Here is a 21,339-nt window from a genome sequence, read left to right as displayed (position 1 = left end):
AATGCTCATTTGGGACAATTAAAGGAATCAATAACATCTGTTTTCATCGCAAAACAATGATCACAAATACTCGTTTTACTTGTAAAATTCGTACTAGTTGTAATTCTGCCAAAGAAATGGCAATTTGCCACCATGATAATTGAAAGAACGAGATAGGATAAACATGATTAATTTGTTGGCCTGCCTTTTCAGTTCAAAGGTTGGGTGCGCGCTGTAGACATTTCCTTAATATTAAAATTACATTGGTTTGGTGCTTGTCTTAATGCTGCATGCATCAGACCATCGAACTTTAAACGGGAAAGGAATTAAAATAACACTAGGATGGAACACCAAAAGCTGTTTAAGCAATAAAATAGTTAGATGCCTGATCTCCAAGCAACTTGTCCAGTAGTCCTGATCATGAGTTCCTCTCTGTTTCCTCCCTCTTTCCTAGCTCGCTCCTATATACCCTTTCATTTTGCTGTCTTCTGCTGGTACTACATTATGATCTACAATTCTAGATCCTATGCAACATTGTAATCTGTTAATTACTATATATATATATATATATATATATATATATATATATATATTAATTCTTTACTGATTCGTACAAGTTAAGCGTATTTTGATCAAAGACTCTCACTTCTTGCAATTGTATGCTGTCCAAGTGGACCCCCTTTCTCTTTTATTATGTATCTTTCAGCACCTAATCATATAGGGACTATTTCGATTGAAATGCTATTCCCAAAAGTTCCAAAAAAATTATAAAATTTTAGTTGTAATTTTCAACTTAGATCTTTATGCATTTTAGGCTGGCCCTTCAACATTTTTGATAGAGAAGAATCAAAATTATTACGACATCTCTCCTAGCTATCAACTTAATTGGTATTCAAAATTCAGATAGAAAAGCAGATGAAGTGCGTATCGTTGTCCACAACATCAATGGATTGTCACACCTCACCTACTAGATTTTGACATGACTCAAATAATATTCGATGTTCAGATTTTACTGATCGGAAACTATTATATGGCCGTGTACGTACGTTTTTGTTTATATATAAAATAAATAATAAAATCTACTTCTTCTCATTATTTTAAATTTTTAAGATAAGTGGTGATTTCATATGGTATCACAGCAGAAGTCTTGAATTCGAATATTAACTCTATATTTTATCTTATTTAATTAAATATTCTACCTATTGTACTATCTATATATTGAGAAAGAGTCTGATCTTCATGTGAGAATGAGTGTTAATATATATAATAAATAATAAAATCTACTTATTTTCAACAATTTTAAGACAAATAGTGATTTTACAGCTTTACACTTTTACTGCACTGCTAAAATCATGGGTTCGCGTGCATGCAAGCCGCTACGAACAAAAAGAATAATCCGTATTTTCCAATCGGAACCGCTGACATTCTTCTTTATATCAAGGTTTCATGGGAGCTCATGTAACTTATGGCAAAATATCATACATATATATATATATATATATATATACACAACTTTATATGAAAGTACAAGAAAGTGGCCGCTAGATTTCCCTTGTCAAGAAATCTCTAAAATTGCGCATCAATTTCATCTGTTTTGTCGACTTCCTCGTGTAAATCCTTCGACAATTCCCGATGGTGGGTAAAAATTGCCAAATCAATAAAATAAAAAAACTCCTCTTTCAAGTACTCTATAACATAAGGCGAGCAATCTGATTAAACCCTCTTTCTTCTCTTTGCCTTGCTTTGATTTCTTCAGCGCATCTTAAAGTCCTCTCTATCTGGTACCCTCCTCCAATGCTGACTTCTCTCTCTAAGTGACAACAATAGCTCTCGAACACACTTACATTCACATGCAATTTGAAACCCATCAGGAACAGAAACTCAAGCTCCAATTTGTTCAATTCTTCGGTCATTAATCCCCCAACTCGAGCAAAGTATGAATTTCGGTAATTCCTGTTAAAAAAGATCGAAGACTAGAGATTAGATTAAAAGGTAACATATGCTATTAAATGGATGGCCTAAAGCTTTTGGACGGATCCTCAACATTAAAGTTCCAATAAAGAAAAAGTTGGGTAGAAAATACTCACATGTCCTCCACATACTTAGAAGCCACCATAATGGTTGTGATGAGAAAGCTGTGGACATTTCTGGCACTGATCCGAAATCCAGGATTGCTCTGGCAAAACCGATCAATATAGACATATGCAACAACATAAATCGATGGCCCGGCTCGAGTGTATCGGAAAATTCTCTCTAGATATGACTGAATCGTCATGTCCGGCGTCTCGTGGCAATCAAAAACTCGGGTTCTAGTGCCTTTAGATAAAGCCCATTTGCAATTTTTGGCAATCCTTTCATTCCTAGCCATACTTCTCTCGATGAGAGAGGCAAGAACATTGATCACCAATGGCGTGTTCGAGTCATCTTGGTAGGAATAGGAGTACACATCGGATCTAAGCTTTCTTGGAGATATTGCGAGAGTAGATGGGTCCATATTCAACTCTAATGATATAGAAAGAGTGATTTGTTATTGTGATTGAAGAAGTTTTAACTGGAGGATCACCTTGAATGAGGAAGAATGTGTTAATAGTCACAGAGAGAGAGAGAGAGAGAGAGAGAGAGAGAGAGTGAGGGGTTCTGCAATTGAGGTGAAGGTTTTTAGAGAGGTTTATATACAAGTGGCCTTGGGGGAGAAACGGTTTGGTGCGAGGGAGTGAGAAGCATTGTTTTGAGCCATTTGGAAGGTGGGTGGAAGCTAAGATAATATCATACTATTTGTAGAGATGCGTGTGCCTCCTATTTGTAAAGGCTGGGTACAACAAACCATCTAAGCTTCCTTCATTGTATAATACCAAAGAGTACCCCCTCTCTCTCTCTCTCTCTCTCTCGCCGACAGTGGGTTGAAGGGGGGAGGGAAGAGAGAATCCATACACAGCTGGGAGGTCATTGGGTAGGTCTTTGAGGGCCCTCAAAACTAGAGGGCATTTAAAGATTGACTTCAGCATCGAGATGTGTGTGTCATGTACCTCAGGGGTGAGACCCGTAGTACTACATCTGGTGGCCAATACACGTGCAGGCACTCGACTGACTGCCCCCAAAATCATTAAAATCTTGAAATCCAACTTGCGCATACTGAAGTTTCCCATCTCTGCATGTCCTTTCGCTTTTGGCCATTTAATTCTCAGCTCTGTATGGGTTCGAGATTCCATGTCTTTTACATCACTGTCCACAACTTTGGCATGTTCATTGAGGAATACGTACTTCTGTAAGACACACTGAGTATAACTATTCTCGATTTTGATGTTTGGCGTTTGTAGTTATGCATTTTTCTACTTTTGCCAAAGTTCAGTTAATTTGTAACATTGAGTACATTGTATTTGTAATTCTATGGTCATATCTTAACGAACTGAAAAAATAAATCAGGTATAATTACTTATATTAATCCGTTTGTGCAGGCATAATTAAAAAAAAATGTGACGTAATCTCAAAGTCAATAACCTCGTTTGTTTTTACAGATAAAATCAGTTGAGATTAAAATTAAAATTTGAATAAAATATTATTAAAATATATATTTTTTAATATTATTTTTATTGTAAAATTTAAAAAAGTTGAATTATTTATTTTATTTTATATGAAAATTTAAAAAAATTATAATAATTAAATTATATGAATTGATAGGAATTGTGACAACAAAGGAAAACATATATAAAATATAAAACATTTATGATTTTCAAATTAATATATATACATGATTTCATCCTTTTATACTGCAGCGTGCGGGTGAACGAAGCTTCTCAATAGAAGCATGGGCCGAAAGACGATATATATGAGTCGGTGAGCAGAGACTGCTTAGCAAACGCCAATTTTGTACCGCAAGAAAAATCTCATGCACCAAAATTAAATATATACATAAATCAATTTATTTAAAAGCAATACATAGGTCCACGAATCATATCCACTCAAGGTGTGGGCAGCTCCAAATCTTCATTACAATGATTGAGTTTTTGTTTCTATTTGTTCTATGCCACAGGCATCAGTACTAGCCACCGACACTGAATTAGAAGGGAAAAAAAAAAAAAAAAAGAAAGATCAAGGAGAAGATATATTTAGAATAATAATAGCAAAAAAAAAGGGATCTAGAAAAATACGAACTGAAAAAAAGGAAGGGTTCATGTGCAAGTTTAGCATGAATACGTTTAATTTCCTCTTGCTCATAGTAAGTTTACTACGGTAAAGAGTTCATTAGGCCAATTACATGGGCACTAAATGAATACTTGTTTAAACAAAATTGGTATTGGGATTAGCACTGTTCATCCGGGCTAAGAAAATCCCGACCCAATTCGAAACCCGAAAAACCGAGTTCCAGTTTCTGATTTCGGCCCGGACCAACCCGGTCCGAGTACAAGTTTGAAACCCGGGTCTTTTTATTAAAAAAAAACCATTTTGATACCGGTTATACACTTCCCCCTCTCCCCGACTCTCTCTCTCTCTTTCTCTCTCTCATTACGCTACAGCTAAAGAAAATTAAAAAATCTTAAGTCTCTGCCTCCATCATCGTGACCTCGTGAATTGTGATCCCATTGCCGTCGCCGCATCTCCATCGCCGCATCTCCATCGTCGTCAGCCTTTCTCTCTAAAGCGTGGTTCACTTGTTTGGATACTCTCTCTCTCTCTCTCTCCCCCTCCCTCCCTCCCTATAAGGCTATAACTATGATTTTGTGCGTGAGGAATAGATAGGATAATCAATTGGTTGATAATGGTTTGGGTTATTTATAAATTCCATATTGGTTGATAATCGGAGTTAATGAGTGTTGGTTTCCGTGGCTTATGGGTTGCCTCTGCTTTTTCTTTTAGATTTGTGTTGTTTTGTATATCTTTTGTTTGTTGTCGAATAGAGTATTGGACCTCCATTAGATTTATGGGTTTGGCTTTGCTTGTTTTGATTTATGGACCTCCATATCTTTCATGAGTACATATATATATGAATCTGTAAATAAACTGAATTTACACAGATTTTAATGACATGAGAGCTTGAGGCATCAGTTTTTAAAGATGATGTTGAATTTAGATATATATATATAAAAAAATGGATATGGGCAATAACCTCTAACCTAAGATTGTACAATTTGTTGGATGTGTATTTGCGCTAATTAGAAGGGAAAATTTCTAATATAGCATATATGGTTCATCTGAGAGTTGGAAGAATACGTACAGTTTATGGACCTTGAAGATAAGTTTGAAACTTGAAATATTTTTTTAATATCTATCTATCTCGGTTTATTATATATCTAACTCAATTTTTAATATTTTATTAGATGATCATCTAGCTTTATCTTTAACAGAGGCTACTGTAAGTCTCTATTCTCATTCATGCTGAAAAAAATCTAGAGTAAGTACTTTTATATTCGTTATGCTGAATTATTGACTTTGAATTTCACAATGAATTTACCAATTCAAATTCATATATTAGCAAAGTTATTGCTAGTTTTCTGATTTGCTACTTCTTCATTGAATTCCTCAATCCCAATTTCATAATGGACTATTTTGGATGAATCTTATATGCATCTTTTCTATGACTGCCCTTTAGCTAGCTAGGACTCTTTGGGTGCATTTCTTGACATTATTTTGATGTATTGTCATTAATTTTAAGACCATTTTGAGGTGCTGTAATTTTTATATATAAAACCATCAATTTCCATTCGAATAATATTCATGTTTCCATGATAATTGTAATGCATATATTTCCCTACTAAAATCTATGCTTAGCATTGTCACAATTTTCTTTTACATGTATCTATCTTGTAGAGAAAGAGATAAAAGATAACCCGAGTACAACCCGAAACCTGGATTTCCATCAAAACACACACTCTATGGATGCAGTTCAATGAACTTGTGACCTTCCCAGCATAGACCAAGATGTTGTGACGCGAGTGGCACGAAATCTATAATCTTAAAACATCTGGATCATCAGCGATCTCCTACTTTCTCCTATGCAAATATACTAGAATTACTTTAAGCTTTTGTATATAATGGAAGTGTTCCAAGTTCCAACCAAACTAGCGCACAATTTAATAAGATGTTCTTTCGTCTATTGAATTTTTGTCAAAACACATGCATGAGTTTTATTCGTCATGATTTTAACGAAGTAGACACAGTTTGCAGTGGCAAAATAACAGAACGCTCATTGTTTGAGTCTCAAATAAAGGTTTTTACTAAAAATAAATAAATAAAGCCGGGTACAACTCAGAACCTAGATTTTTGGGTTTCAAAAGTCCGAATTCACCCGAATTTCGGCCCAAGTATGACCTGGACCAACCCAGCCTGGATTTGGAACCCAGGTCCCGGTCGGGATGTACTCGGATACCCGAATTGGAACCCAGATAAACACTCGGATTACAGGTCTTATCATTGATTATATTGCTATTGCATTTCACTTTCTCTTGGTTCCTCTAATTTGGTCCTCCTTAATTAGATTGCATTAATTATTGCATTTCGCTTCCTCTTGGTAACTAGGGTCATGTTTTTCAATGCTCTTGAATTAACGATTGTGACCAAAACGTAAACTTGTGAGAAAGAAGTAAATATTTTAACATTGCTGATCTTAACTTATAAGAATAGCACACAGGAGTATTCTTTTTTAAAAAGAAATAAATAATATTAAGAAAAATCGGGATTCAAACTGAGAACCAAAATTATGACATCGTGCTTGTTTTATCATCAATTATTTCATTAATCCTTTAATGAATATTTTAACATATAATAACAAAAGAATATGATCTTATTATAATTTAAGATTTCGAGTGGTAAACATTTAAAGCAAGGTTATGGGAAGCAAAGAATTCAATCATGTACATGATATTATATATATATATATATATATATATATATATATATTATGTGGTTAAACACAAAAATTTAGGAAACTTTTCTCGTTTAGATAGTTAAATGAGATGAAAAATTTATAAATAATAGTGAGATAGTTTATAAATAGTAATAAAATTTTATTAAAATATAATTTTTTAATATTATTTTAATTTTAAAATTTGAAAGTTTTAAATGAGACAAACTGCTTATCAAAATAATGCCTTTAAGTTCTCACTTCATTGTAGTTTTTTAATTACAAAACGGGGAGTACACGTGTTGCACCACGAAAGCATTGGACCTGACAGGTCAATTGTTTGCCCCATAAACTAAAGGCTTGATAAAATAGCCCATTAGAAACTTGAACTCAAAAGTCAAAACTCAATTCCATTGGACCTTGTAAGTTTTAAGTCCAAGATCTATGACCCAAAACACAAAAATCCAAGGATCCAATGGTGTAAAATGGGTGGGTATTGTCAGCTCCTTTTTGTTTCACCATAAACAACCTTAAAGAACCAAAACAAAACAAATATTCTTCTGGTGAGGAAAAATAAATCATTTTTTTAATTCCTTCTCTTAAAAGATAAAAAGATAATATTTAAAATTAGTTTGGACTTTTCACGGCCACTAATCATCATTAGTAAGCCAATATGCAAGTTGTTCTGTGCTTTCCAATCAATTTCATTGAACAGTCGATAGTTAGATTTACCCAATAAAAAAGTCGATCCCCTTGATACACGCTCGTTTCTTTTCTAAGTTAAAAGAACTTAAACTGCTAGAATTAACGTAATTAGTCCTTTTCTCAAACATTGTAATATTCATCTTCAATAGTGTGCTTGCAAAGATTAGGGGTCAAATTGATAGGTTTAGGTCCCGTTTATTACAACTTTTTTAAATTTTTACACAAAATATAATAAACAATTTAATTTTTTCAAATCTCAAAATAATATTAATATTAAAAAATATTATTCTAATATTATTTTATTTAACTCATCTAAAACATCTCATTTCATCTTAACTCACTATTAAAACAACATCTTAATCTTTTAATTTTTATCCTAACACTCACTCTTAATAGTAGACCGGACTTTCTCTAAAAGAGGGCATCCGACACACCGTCAAAAGTGGTAACTCAATAGTCACTGGGCTACTCTTATATGGTTTGAACCCAATATATATTCGTCTGAGACTATAAGATCATCTTGTCTGGTTCTTGGCAAATAGAATATTACTATAGTCCTACCTAAGTAGGGAGACCACCTCCAATTGCCCCCTTATACCCCTTTTCTTTTTCTTTTTCTTTTTCTTTTTCTTCTTTTAAAATTTGAAAAAAAAAAAAAAAAGAAAATATGAGTCCAACTGTCCAACACATGATGGGAACTCAAGTTGTCTATCATGATAGCACGTAATTGTACTAAAAATTAGGTTGATCGAGAAAGAGGTGAAGTCAACACTTTTCTAAGAAAACAAAAACTGATTATTAAATCGCTATCAATATTTCTAATTATGTACGTGTCGTAGATTCAGAATGGAAGAAACTCAAATCAATCCTCAAAGTCTGTAATTATAAAAATAAAAAATAAAAAATAAAAAATAAAATAAATCAGTAATATGGTAGTAGGACATCCTAGGTATCTTCAAGCCAAACAGATCAGACTCAAAACTGTGGATTCCTTTAGATGTTTTGTTTTCGAAAGGAATGGACCAACTGAATAAAGATCAATCAATGCATGGTCCAAAGGCTCTGCATTGCCAGCTTAATTGGTGGTCCAACTCTCTGTTGAATAAGGTCATTATCGCCTAATAAATACCAAAATCTGGCTTTGTGGCGATTGTTTAACGCATGTCAATATCTACTGCCTCGCGTGCTTATCGCAGAGTTGCATCCAAGGCCTTTCCAGGCCTTATGACAAAAAAAAAAAAAAAAAAAAGAATGATAAGATCAGCTTGATAATTGCTCTTGATTTATATAATATTTTTCACAATATTTTACAGAACTATATATATGTTGTAAATTAGGAATATTTTTGTAAAATATTTTACAAAAATAAAATCATTTTATAAAAATATTCTCATCTTACAACATTGTTGTGCGATGTATTATGAAAATATGTTATGTACATATGATTACTCTTGCTGCATATATATATTGGACCTAATTTTCTTTAAAAAAATTGAAAAAAAAAAAAAGCTTCCTTTAGAATTGACGCCACCCATATGGGCTGGCAAAGGCATATTCCTCTCTAAAGGTATAGAGATAGTTTAGGAAACAGATAATCATCCCAGAAAACGAAATAGGGGATCTTGATATATATTTTGGTGTCAGTTCAATTATTCTACTCTTTTTGTTTGTAGTCGACAATACTCTTACATATCCCTTTCACACAAATAGCAATGAAAATGATGAGTGGGATCATTTCTATTCGTTTTTTTACACTTTTATAAATGGATAAACGTTACAAAAGGAAACTGAGAGGATTAGAAGGAATCGGTGAAGGATCAAAAAGGCGATCCAAGGAGGATACGTAAGACGCGATTACGGAAGTGGGAACCAGGGCATGCATTCGCGTTCCAGTTCATGTACACATGTACAATAAAATTGACACCGCAATAAATTTATTTTTCCTTGTATTGGTATGAAGTGAGGCAAGATATTGGTCACAAAAATAAGTTTAGTATGCATTATCATTCTAACGCGTTAGTTTTCAAAATTTTAGATAAATGCGCATTTATTTAAAATTGACGTAGTTTGACATGGTAGGTTAAAAGTAAAGCTACTTTTGTACCCTTATCATCTATACACCCGTATCGATCTCATCTGTAATTGACATGTCAAGTAATTGGAGTCTTCCCCAGTTAGCAAGTGGTGCTGGCAATAGGAGAAGAGGACAAAGACAGGAACTTTTCCTCAATCCCATATTCCCAGGACAAAGATTTATATAGTATATAACCTGTGTACACACGTTCACCGCTTTCTAAACTAGCTAGGAGCAGCGACTCGGATGTATTGCTGATGAGCAAATTTGTTGGTTTATGATTCTCCAAACAATCAATCCGATCCAATGAACATCTGACAAAAAAACAAGACCCTGTTTAAGATTACTGCATGTGATAAGCTCAAAAGTTCAAACAAAAGAGTTGAGCAAAGAAAGAGCCTAGATTTCAACATAAAAGCGTGTGGTGATTTTGGAGTCCAAGCGTTTCTTTCCTTTGCAATCATATATGCACTTCCCTATCTCCTCTTGTTCATGACATTTATATATCGATCATATCACAAAGCAAGTGGGTACGTAGCCATCACGTCGACGTTCCCACTTAACAGCCAAAGCCAATTTGATCGATACTACAGCTAGTTGTCATGTATACGAGGGTCCCATTGCAGAAAAGCAAAAAGAAATACTGGGAAAAAGGAGAACAGAAAAAGAGAAACGGTAAAAGTAGAACTCAATTATTGATCCTACTTGATCTTTAGTGCATTGACAAACTAAGATAATGAATTATCTTTAAGATGTATTAAACTGTGGAGTTTGTAGTGATTCTGCAGAAAATCCTTAATGCATGGATTTTTTTTTTATTTATTTACTCTTCTTTTTTTTTTTTTTGGTTGCCGAAGGGGGGGGGGGGGGGGGGGGGTGTTTGGTCACCAACACAAAAGCCTAAACAAAGAAAATTGGCTATATATGCAGATCAAACAACCATGCATTTAACACAAGGTTTTACAGTCTCATCCCTTAAACCTTTGATGTCAGTGGCAGGCCATTCCATTGCAAGTGGTACGATCAAGTCCTGTATCATTTTGTTGCAAGTACTAAGTAGCTAGCATAACTCAATTATATATTCAAATTGAGTATTTTATTAATTCATTACAAATAGTATTAGAGCTAACCTCTAACTAAAAATATTGTAAGGTTCAGTACTCGTTCTATACATATAAAAGAATGGCTTAATGAAGACTTTGGATAATTATGGGAGAGATTGTAATACTCGTAATGAGTACACAGAAAATTGTAAATAGGATTAATTCCACATTTACTTGAAGGAAATATTTCTTACAATTTATAATGATTTTAAGGGATTTCATGATGTTCAGTGTAGAAGCCTAAAGTCATTCGTCGAGTAGTATGATGACAATATATATATCATCATGTGGAACCCTCTTGACAAGTGTCTATGCCAACCCCTCATTAATGTATATAGTTGAAAAATCAGTATCCAATCATTTATATGTTCATCTTTAAGCAAACATTACATGTTAGATGTCGTCTTTAGGATGTATATGAGAAATTTGTGGGACAGGAGAGTATTGATCAATTCAACATTCACTTTTGGACTAATCGCTATTGAAAATCAGTCTTTTTACTGCAAGAAGTGAACATCATGTAAATGGGATTGCAAGTAATTTGGCGACTATATATAACTATAATTCTGAAAGCTAATGACTTGGGAGAAAATAGTAGTAGTAATTAAAACAAGTAAAATGATAATATGACTATCAAATATGCCCATCAAATGTGCCCATTTTTTTTTAATAATTAAGAAAGTAACTATTAGTAAATTTTTTTTCTTAATGGTTAAAGATGTTTAAAAAATAATTTAAAAAATAAATAAATGAATAACTCATTTGTACTATTGTGCACATTTAATAGTCACCCTACCAACTCCCAACATATATATTTAGAATAATGAGATCCTTTGAAGTGACTGATCAGAAGCTTCCTGCATGAGAATATCATTATTTATATATGTGTAAGTTAAAGCTGTTGTTAGGAATGCTAAGCTGATAATTAAAAGTAGAATTAATCACCCACGACGCAAAGTTTACGTAGTTTGACAACGTGCCTATATCCACGGAGCTACAGATAATTTTATTCAAATGATAATTATGATACCTGATATGATAAGGATAATGATAGGTGGTATATGAGATCCTATATTATTTGAAAATGAGAAGTTTTTACTCTTTATAAAATTTCAATTGGGCTCCAATTTCATTGGCTAGTCCTTTAATTTGGAGTATAGGCTATATGATTTAGATTTTCCATATATTGGAGCGTTATAATAATAAAAGATATACTGCAGTGGCCGTACAACAGTTTAATACAATATATAGTAAACCCTAATTAGATTTACATGACAATGGTTTAATACGAGAGACCCTCGCATACCTTTGGATGCTTTTTATATGACAAATCGAACCTTTAAAAGATTTCCCGCGTGCATACATTAATTAGATCATTTTTCCAAAAGAAAAAAGAATGTTATATTAACTTGGGCAGAAAAGAATGTGGATGCAAGCAGTACAAAGCTGGTGTCTATCAAAACAATTAAAATGAAGATACATTGTTCATTAAAAAATACAGATCGATGCGTTATCCCGAATGGAAATCAGTTGGATGAAAATAAGAAAGAATATTATTGTACACGAAATGCATCAGTTATCCACAAATTGATTACCCAAAAAGGCAACAGTACTTTTTTAGCTATTCGCTCATCTCTTAGAGCTAAAATACACTATCACTCGCGATATTTAAATACATCCCTTCACAAGATCAAGATCTTCTAAAACTTCTATTCGAATTGTAGGACTTGAAGTGGCCTGTGAGAAAGACATATAATGTGAATCCTTTGAGCATTTGATGTCGTCCAAATTAGGATACATGCATGGCTAACAACAATAATTGTTACGGAATACGCTTCATATATCCATGATCTCTTCTCACTAGACTCTAGAATTTGAGTAGGGACTCTTAAGGAATCCTAAGCTCCCCTCCACAATCTTTGCAGCAACTGCATGCACCCAATTTGTGGTTTTGCTCTCTAGCTAAGCTCTGCAAGGAACGAGACCCCAACAGAAGAAAGCTTTAGCTCTTAGAACTAGAAGGTAGAGGTTGATGTTGATGCTGCTGCTGCTGCTGCTGGTACATGGCAGCCATCCTGCTGTAAGCATCCATGGTCATTGGCTGCAATTAATTTTTGTATTAATCACCACATATTAATTATTTACCGTCTCAAAGATCATTAGATTATTGTACTAAAAAAACAAAAAAGAAATAGTACTTAACTGATTGTTACTGATTCGATCAGTAGAATGAAGACGTTCTAAACAAAGTAAACACTGATATTTATGCCAGATTGAATATGATTTGAGTCATACAATGACCCGATGGCAATAAGTGCACAACTACTGACCAAGGAAAGTACCGGGGCATATGATATGGGACATCCAACAATTAGAGATATGAGACATGTTGCATACCAATAACTCCCAGTTCCAACTTAATTGGAGGTAGGAGACACGTAGCATAAGTCTAACGACACAATTTCAATTAGAAACAGGCGAGGTCCTCGAACTTGAACAAAACAAACCAGGGTTTTCTCATCAGTACAAGAAAATCAAAGAAGTGGGATATAAAAAAGCTCTCCAAAATCAATGACTCGAATAAGCTGAAATGTCAAAAAAATCTGGAAAGTTTACCTGAGGTTGGCATGCGAGGAATGTGGACAAGGGGTCTGGCATTACAGCCCCTGAAGTGGCTTGAATTCGGTCACTGGAGCCATCCCAGGAAGTGATAGGCATGAAGGCAGTAGGGTGAAGAACAGGAGAAATGCCTGCCATGTTGGAGCGGTTGATGGTGTTCATGTCCATGCCCATGCCAATTCCGATTCCCATACCCATCCCCATGCCCATAGGAGCCATCATGGACATCGGAAGTTGTTGCATGGTCATTGGTAACATCATCGGGTGCATATTCATTCTGCTCATCATCTGAACTTGAGCTTGCAATTGCTTTAGATATTCAATCACTTCGTCCAGCATTGAAGCCTTGTCAGTCTGTGCAATAATGCAAGAAATAGATACCTAGAATGAATGCCAATCAATGTATGCGCTTTAATTCAATCTAATCTATTAGCTAGTGTCATCAAGATCGTGACTTGGAATGAAGTTAAAAGTGAATCTGCACATTTGTTGCACTGTTAAGATTGAACAGTGGAGAATACTTGGCACAACTTGCTTTGAAAAAGTCGTTATCGACACACTTAATGTCTCATTATTAAGTAGAAGCTTTTTAGCTCAAGTAGCATAAAACAATATACTTTTTTATAACGATGATGAGTCTCGTAACAAGTAAATTGCTTGTAGCTAGTAAAAGTAATAAACTTTTTGTTTTTCTTTTCATGCTTTTATGTACTTAACCTTGTCACCCAGCTGCCAAAAGTACATTAGAGGACGACTTCTTAGAAGTTAGCTGTAAAAGAGAAAGCAAAACTGACACCAATATGGCTGCGCCTCTGTCCAATTAACCCCAGGCTAGCTTGCAAGTTGAAAGAGTCGGCACAGGACATATTTTACTACTTGGGTTACTTTAAACATGTGGTGCCCCATTAAAAGTCACATCTCTCTCGCTCTCCACACAAAGAAGTTACTTCCCCTGTGCTAGTTATCAGAAAACAGAGATTAATAACATGGAAACGACTGGTTTCAGACAAATATAATGAGGCCCTACCTATGGAAGGGATTTATGTGAGAAGCAGGTCGTTGTCTCCATACCTAACAACTTTCTGTCATCTTGTCCCCCCATAGCAATAGATGTGTGGACTAGGATCGGGCTGGTGCCAAAACATCCACAGCCATTTGGACCACATCTATTCCACCCACTGTCATCTTTCAATTGAAATCTTTGGGGCTTGTTCATCCTCTCACCATACATTTGAGGAAGATAAAAATGACAAGATTTTAATAAATGGAGAGAGAGAGAGAGAGATTTGTGTGTTCCAAGATTCTTACAAAGGATCTGGGACATACTCCCAGCCATGCTATGTTTTTTTTTTTTTTTTTGGTATTTTCCAAAATGGTTGATTTAATGACTTTACCCAAAGAAGAGAGAAGGAATTAACAACCCGCAGAGCTACGATTTTTGTACAACAACTATGAAAAGTAATTCTTTCAATAAATGAAACGCCAGGAAAATATTCATCAATCATCATGGGTACCATCTCCAGAAAATCATTTCTCATAATTATTATGCGCCCCAGTAGTCAGACACAAGATAATAAATGGAAGACTTCAACTGGAGTCTGGGGGAGTAAATTACAGCCAGATTCCTTTTTTTTTTTTTTTTAACTCAATATTTGAATATCGTATAAGAATTAGAATAGAATACATATTAACTCCCCCCAAATCAATAGAAGACAGAAAAACTTTCCAAAAAAAAAAAAAGCCGAGATGCAAACGCTTAGCCATAAATAAATAATAATAGAAGTGCTGAGAAAAAATATTAAAGCTATAAAGGTCACAAAGAAAAGGTCAAAAAAAGGAACTGCATACCTTACTCGAATTGGGGACCAGCTTCTGCAGGGTCTTCATCCTTTGATTTATTTTATCTCTCCTTTTCTGAAACAGACACCAATAAAATATTCTAAATTCAATACAATCTTACTCTCTATTCTATTCTACATCATCATTTGACTATAGTCCTTCCCATCTGAGCCTGAGGTTTGGGACTAGGATTTTGGGATTAAATAATCAATCTTTTATTTAGTTTTCTAATGAAACCCAATCATATCACTGTCCTAGAACTGAAAAGCAAAGCTACCTTTCCTATAAAAGCAAAAGCATAATTAATAGCTTATCTGCATCTGTGTGTGTGTTTGTGTGTGTGAGTGAGAGTGATTGAGGGATTTTGGAGGCTCACACGTTCAGATTGGTTATGAATTGCAGCAGCCCTACTTCTTTTAGTTGAAACAGAGGATTTCCCAGTACCCTTCTTTTTGTCCTGATCACCTGCCTCCCTCTTCAGAAATTTGTACACCACGAACAACAACAGACAAGTAAATAAACATATAAATAAGGATTAAAAGATGAAATTCAACGAAAAAAATACATTAGTATTGTATGGAATCTCCAAAAAAGGTTTTGTTTTAATTTATTAATTTATGAATCTCCAAAAAAGGGTTTGTTTTAACCAGAAGTAAAATACCCAGCGACAAGCAGTGACTGCCTACCGGCGGTGAGCTGTGGCAAACAGAGTCGTGGTCATCGGCGGTGGTGGTGGTCTTTGTGAAAGGCTTGCCGTGAGAGCTGGTGTGTTCTGCTGACCCAAGCGACGTGGAAGTGAAACCCAAACCCCGGTCCCTCTCACACGTTTCAATAGTCATCTGATGACTATCCATCCCACACGTGGCGCTTCCAGTGCAGCTTTGGTCTCTGCTGCTCCAGTCGGCGGTGACACGCGCCTCCCCGGCTCGTTTCCCCGTGAAGAGGACGTCGTTGTCTTTGTCCTGTGTGGTGGCTGCAGCCCCGCTGCAGGACCCTACGTGAGTGGAGCATCCGACCACGCAGGTGGCGAGTGGGTCCACCACGCGGCCCTGGGTAGCCTGTTCGACCTCGGAGGTGCGGTTGGAGGAGGGCACCAAAGCGTCCATAGTCATGGTGGCAGAGGCGGTGGCGGCAGCAGCCAAAGCAACGCGGTGGTGGTGATGATCGAACCAGGGGACCAAGTCGTCGCTGCCATCGAAAGGGACTGCTTTGCGCATGGCTGGCAAAGCAGTGGCCTGGTTAACAATGGACTCCAAGGTGCCGCTAGCGCGTGGCTTTTCCCAGGTGGTGTACTTGGAAGCAGGGGGATTGGTATTGGTGGTGGTGGTGGCGACGGTGGGTTTGGCGGGCACCCGTGGCGGACCTAAGCCGTGCATGGCTAGCTGGCCGTTCTCCCATGTCAGCTCCGCTACTTCATAGTCTAACCTGCATATACGTATCAGATTGACAAAGTACTCATCAAACAATCATGAAAAACGAGCATATACCTGTGTCAGTGTATATGTATATCGAGAGAGAGAGAGAGAGATTACATAGTGCTATCAGGAGTGGAATTGGAGTGAGAACGAAGTGATAGCCTGGCCGGGTTGGGATTACGATTATCATCGAAATCCCAGCTGGGAACGCACTGGCTCATTTTGGGAGGAGGAGGTGTTGCTGGTAGTAATGGCTGCGTTGGGGTACAAGGAGGAAAGGGTATGTATTTCTTTTGCTTATTTTTAGTCTTTAAACTTGGTTTCATGTGTTTGGGAGAGGAGAGAGTTTGTTCAGAATGCAGAAAAACGTTTTGTTATTTATGGGGAGTGAGAGGGAGAGGGTGAAGTTTAGGTCTCAAATGGAAAGACTTTGACCGCAATTTATATATATATATATATATATATATGACATATACATACACATAAATATTATATATAGGCATACAGTTTATTTACGAAACTTTTATAGATAAAGAGAAAGGTTGGATTTGGATATTTGAATTGAGATGATAAAATATTATTAGAATATTATTTTTTAATATTATTATTATTTTAAAATTTTAAAAAATTATAATGATGAGTTGAGATATGTTTATATATCAAACAAAACCTTAATGCAGAGTTGTGAAGCCGCTAACTAATATCTAGTCATAATAAATGTTTAATCTTATTCCATTTTATCATTATAATTTTTTAAAATTTTTATATAAAAAATAATAAATAATTTTTTAAAATAATAATAATATTTTATTTAATTTTTAATTTACTCATCTCATTTCAATTCACAATTGAAAGAGCACCTAACTTTCATTTTGGATAAGTCTTAGAAAATCTAGCTTTCTGTTTGTTTTTTTTTCCTTTTAAGTTGAAAAAATTCTTTCCTCAAAAGAAAGAAAAGAATCAACTTTGTCAAACTAGTTGCTAGGGTTCTTTTCATATCAGAGCTTCCAATTCCATGGACGTCCAGCTGCAGGGATCATACATATTATATCCTAAAGAAATTTGCAGGTTTGTATAAAAAGAAATTTTTTTTTTTTTTTTTTTTTTTTTTTGCCCAAAGAAGTGAATCTAAAAATTACCCAAAATAAATATTTCCTTTTTAAAGCAATTCAAAGTTTTCATTTATTTTTTAAAACAAAAAACAAAATAAATATCTCCTTGTTTTATATAAAATAATTAACACATAATATGATCTCCACAACATCTTCTCAGACCGCATGATCTAAAACATATAATTAATCAAACATCTCGACACTTGACATATGATATCACTTTACATGTAATCGCAGAAACTCAATATTTTCAATCAACTCGAGATCAGCTATACATAACGTCGTAAAAGTTTGGAAACCAACTACTTTCAACCGACGCGGCCAAATGGTCAAAGCATGAACAAATCCACGTGTTCATGTCATTCAAAAGGTGATTTAACTATATATAAGATGGTTAAATCTCTTTAATACGATGCATATAAATAATCAGTAATACAACATAATTTATTCAACGGGTTTTATTGATCAGTTAAGTTCATGACCCAAGTATTTGATCGGACTACTTTATTTTGTAAGCATAAATAACTTAGGAAATTCATATATTATATGTATAAATTATATGATTATACACATTTACAATTATATTATGAAAAAACTAATTTGATAATCAATTTACTATGCCAATTTCGCAAGATCATGACTTGTAATTGATCGAGTTCGGTTCAAACATCCGCTTAATTGAGATCGTCATGCTCCATAAATATAATTACTTGCTGTTAAGTAAATTTTTAAAATCAGGTCTCATTATGTTTCATCTTTCAAGGAGATTCCTATCCAAAAACATATATATTATTCGGATTTCTTTGGTATTCACTTATCAGCACAAACGGAGGGTAAATTTGTTGGCGAGTAATATTATACACTACACTCTTATCCTATTTTTCTCATACTAAATAGTATATGACACATTCATCATTATTAGATGATAAAGAATCACGCTGTAAATTATTATTTAATAATAATAAATATGTCACATCATATTTAATGGAATGAAAGTAAGATGGTAGTATAATATCTAGAATTTTTCTTTGTAGGCTAGTCCAACCCACATAAAAGCCGGGCAGTATATTATCATCGTGTATGCCATCACGGGCTTAACTGGCTTGCACATTGAGTTATCTGGGCCTTAAAACTTTCTAGTCCATTCGTCCTGGATTTGCAGTCTTTCTCCATTTGGTTTGCTATGAACAAAAGATCAACCCCCGTTTGCAAATAAGAGGCAGAAAGAAACAATGCTAAGAAAAATGAGAGAGACAGAGAGATTAAAATTAATGATATAATTAGGTCAGAGTTGATATCATAAGGGAGCGCATTTGGCTTTGCGTCTAGAATAATGTTATATATAGTCTTAAAGTGTACAAACACCACGCATTCGCTTAAAAAAAAGGTAGGATTTACTATTATGCTATTGAGAGAGATGAAATTAATGATATAATTAGGTCAGAATTGATATCATAAGAGAGCTCATTTGGCTTTACATCTAGAATAATGCTACATATAGTCGTAGAGTGTACAAGCACTGCACATTCACTTTGAAAAAGAGTATGGTCTACTATTATACTATTTTATATGTAATATAGTATTGTAAGATCTAACAAATTGATTCAAACCAACCTTTTACACAAACTTAAAGAAATAGACAGAATGTCCATTTTATCATTTTAGAAGTGTGATTAACTTGACACCAATATTACAATTAAAAATAATAATAGAATATTATAATATCGAGGACGTGCTTAGAATTTTTTATCTCGAGTATTTTTTATAATTTAGAGAGAGATATATCATATAAATTTTGCAGTAATAATGCTGTTCATGACAACAATAAAAATTGTATGACACACTTAATAACGTCTCTCTCCTATTTTTCTCTCTTTCTAAATTGTAAAAAATATATGGGACGAAATTTTTTGATTATTTTCTTTGTGCGGATCTTCACAAATAATCTCAGATTGTATAAATCCGACATGGCATAAACCCATTGGTTGTGTAGGCGTGGTACAAAAGCGTGGCAGTCAACCACATGGATTGTTCTCAAACGACGTGTCGGAAACCCCCTGTTTTTCTCTATATAAAATATAAATAGGTCGACTTGGAAGAACATAATTGGAACTTATTCATTCTAAGCAGACGCAGTCAAAAACACAAAGACGTCCTCAGATCTACGAAGGCGGGCGAGCCCCGAAACGCCGACTCGACTCAGGCGTGTTCCTCTCCCTCTCGCTCTCTAGAATTTCCTTTGAATCTCATGCATGTACAACTTTATCATCTTCGGCTATCCAATATATTATGTCCATACGGTTCTAGATCTACTGCATGCAATCTTGAATTTAGGATTTTTTGTTTTGTTTCAACTGTTCGTCGATTCTCTTTTCGGATCCGATATTCCTGATGGGATTCTCCTGACTTAGGGTTACAATTAGCAATTTATGAATGTTTTATGTATTTTAGTTCGCTTTACATTTGTTCCTTTTTCTGTGTAGAATTCATGCGAAGCTTGACAAAGTCCATTTTTTCTTTCAATTGTTTGGCAAATCGTTTTTTCAACCTACGGGAAATCGTTTAAACCGTGTTATTCATCTCCTTTTGCGTTCAAAATTCATTGGTTGGCGTCATCTTTCTTTCAGTAGCGTGATTTTTGTAGATATATTTATGAATGAATGCTTGAGCTGTTGATGTTTGAGATCCATTTGCGAGGTTTATTGTGGTTAAGAAAAAATTGTTTTTAACCCTTAGATATCGAGGTTTATTTTTCTCAATTTTCAAGGGAATCTGTGTTCTGGATGGTATTATTTTCCTGGTTTCTCATCAAGCATGCTTTTTAGTTTTATTTTTGTGGAACATTCGCTTTGTTGGTCAGTCTTTTCTTTCTTTCTTCTTTTAAAAAAACAAAAACACAAGAAAAGAAAGAAATTGAAAATGAGAAAAAGCCTTCTGTTGCGAAATCTGTTCTGCATGCGTGGAGTTGAGTCTTTGACTAGTTTGAATACGATCATTTGCCTCCTTAGGTTTGAAATCTCCAGGATTCCTTGATGCACCAATTTTACAACTAAAATACTTGTAATTTTAAGAACGAACTGTAACCGCAGAAAGAACTGCAAACGAATATTAAACAAATTTCATTTATGTTCATGCTTGATTGCCCATTGATACGATAAAATAATCAAGTATCTAGTGTTGCTCTTTAGTGTGATAATGAAGTTCTCAAAATTTTTTTGAATGGTTGCTGCAGAAATGGCTTTAGGTGGACCAGCTCCACCGAGGGGCAGTGCAGCAGCTACTGCAAGCATGCGCAGGAGGAGGACAACAAGTAGCGGGGCATCTGGAGGAGCAGCCGGGACCATGCTCCAGTTTTACACAGATGATGCCCCAGGTCTCAAGATCTCTCCAAATGTCGTTCTTGTCATGAGCATTGGCTTCATAGCCTTCGTTGCTATTCTTCATGTCATGGGTAAGTTGTACTTTGTGCGTAGAGAGGCGTAGAAGGACACTGGTGAAGGACTCTGATGACAGGATATACTAAATTCAATATGCTGAATTCTGGGTTTCGAATGAATAAGTAGACTTCAAATTTGTCAACTTTTTTAATGATTGGAACAGTACTTGTATCCGTTTCGGTTAATTATTGAGGGAGAGGTTAATGCTGCTTACGTTT

The 21,339-nt window shown here is 34.9% G+C and overlaps 3 protein-coding genes across 4 annotated transcripts; 1 reads left to right on the top strand and 2 right to left on the bottom strand.

Moving 5' to 3' along the window:
- Window positions 1-1,380: 1,380 nt before the first annotated feature.
- On the bottom strand, window positions 1,381-2,900 carry LOC121238559 (cyclin-U2-2-like). Its single transcript, XM_041135480.1, has 2 exons — window positions 2,067-2,900; window positions 1,381-1,932 (listed from the first exon to the last, which is right to left on the bottom strand). Exons 1-2 carry the CDS (start codon window positions 2,471-2,473, stop codon window positions 1,668-1,670), a joined length of 672 nt encoding a protein of 223 aa, XP_040991414.1. The 5' UTR covers window positions 2,474-2,900; the 3' UTR covers window positions 1,381-1,667.
- Window positions 2,901-12,267: 9,367 nt separating this feature from the next.
- Window positions 12,268-17,001, bottom strand: LOC121238557 (transcription factor UNE10). 2 transcript variants are annotated; one of them, XM_041135477.1, is made up of 6 exons: window positions 16,690-17,001; window positions 15,844-16,582; window positions 15,534-15,632; window positions 15,167-15,232; window positions 13,316-13,699; window positions 12,268-12,800 (listed from the first exon to the last, which is right to left on the bottom strand). In XM_041135477.1, the coding sequence occupies exons 1-6, from the start codon at window positions 16,896-16,898 to the stop codon at window positions 12,702-12,704; spliced, it is 1,596 nt and encodes a 531-aa protein (XP_040991411.1). In that variant the 5' UTR covers window positions 16,899-17,001; the 3' UTR covers window positions 12,268-12,701. The 2 variants fall into 2 exon arrangements, with proteins under 2 accessions (XP_040991411.1, XP_040991412.1); XM_041135478.1 differs by having other exon boundaries at window positions 13,316-13,672.
- Window positions 17,002-19,724: 2,723 nt separating this feature from the next.
- LOC121238556 (protein transport protein Sec61 subunit beta-like) lies at window positions 19,725-21,332 on the top strand. Its single transcript, XM_041135476.1, has 2 exons — window positions 19,725-19,887; window positions 20,917-21,332. The coding sequence occupies exon 2, from the start codon at window positions 20,919-20,921 to the stop codon at window positions 21,165-21,167; it is 249 nt and encodes an 82-aa protein (XP_040991410.1). The 5' UTR covers window positions 19,725-19,887; window positions 20,917-20,918; the 3' UTR covers window positions 21,168-21,332.
- Window positions 21,333-21,339: the final 7 nt, after the last annotated feature.

The sequence above is a fragment of the Juglans microcarpa x Juglans regia genome, chromosome 7D (assembly GCF_004785595.1).
Source record: "Juglans microcarpa x Juglans regia isolate MS1-56 chromosome 7D, Jm3101_v1.0, whole genome shotgun sequence".
NCBI classification, from domain to species: Eukaryota; Viridiplantae; Streptophyta; class Magnoliopsida; order Fagales; family Juglandaceae; genus Juglans; species Juglans microcarpa x Juglans regia.
The sequence above is the reverse complement of the archived record's forward strand: the minus strand, read 5'-3'. Positions and strand labels throughout refer to the sequence as shown.

What these genes read in the sequence shown, in the direction of transcription:
- LOC121238559 (XM_041135480.1), bottom strand. Translation starts at nt 2,473, where the DNA reads ATGGACCCATCTACTCTCGCAATATCTCCAAGAAAGCTTAGATCCGAT. An exon ending in TCTAAGTATGTGGAGGACAT is followed by an intron (nt 1,933 to 2,066) that starts GTGAGTATTTTC and finishes CTTTTTTAACAG; the next exon opens with GAATTACCGAAATTCATACT.
- LOC121238557 (XM_041135477.1), bottom strand. Translation starts at nt 16,898, where the DNA reads ATGAAACCAAGTTTAAAGACTAAAAATAAGCAAAAGAAATACATACCC. An exon ending in TTTGCCACAGCTCACCGCCG is followed by an intron (nt 15,633 to 15,843) that starts GTAGGCAGTCAC and finishes AAATTTCTGAAG; the next exon opens with AGGGAGGCAGGTGATCAGGA. An exon ending in TGGTCCCCAATTCGAGTAAG is followed by an intron (nt 13,700 to 15,166) that starts GTATGCAGTTCC and finishes CATTCATTCTAG; the next exon opens with GTATCTATTTCTTGCATTAT.
- LOC121238556 (XM_041135476.1), top strand. Translation starts at nt 20,919, where the DNA reads ATGGCTTTAGGTGGACCAGCTCCACCGAGGGGCAGTGCAGCAGCTACT.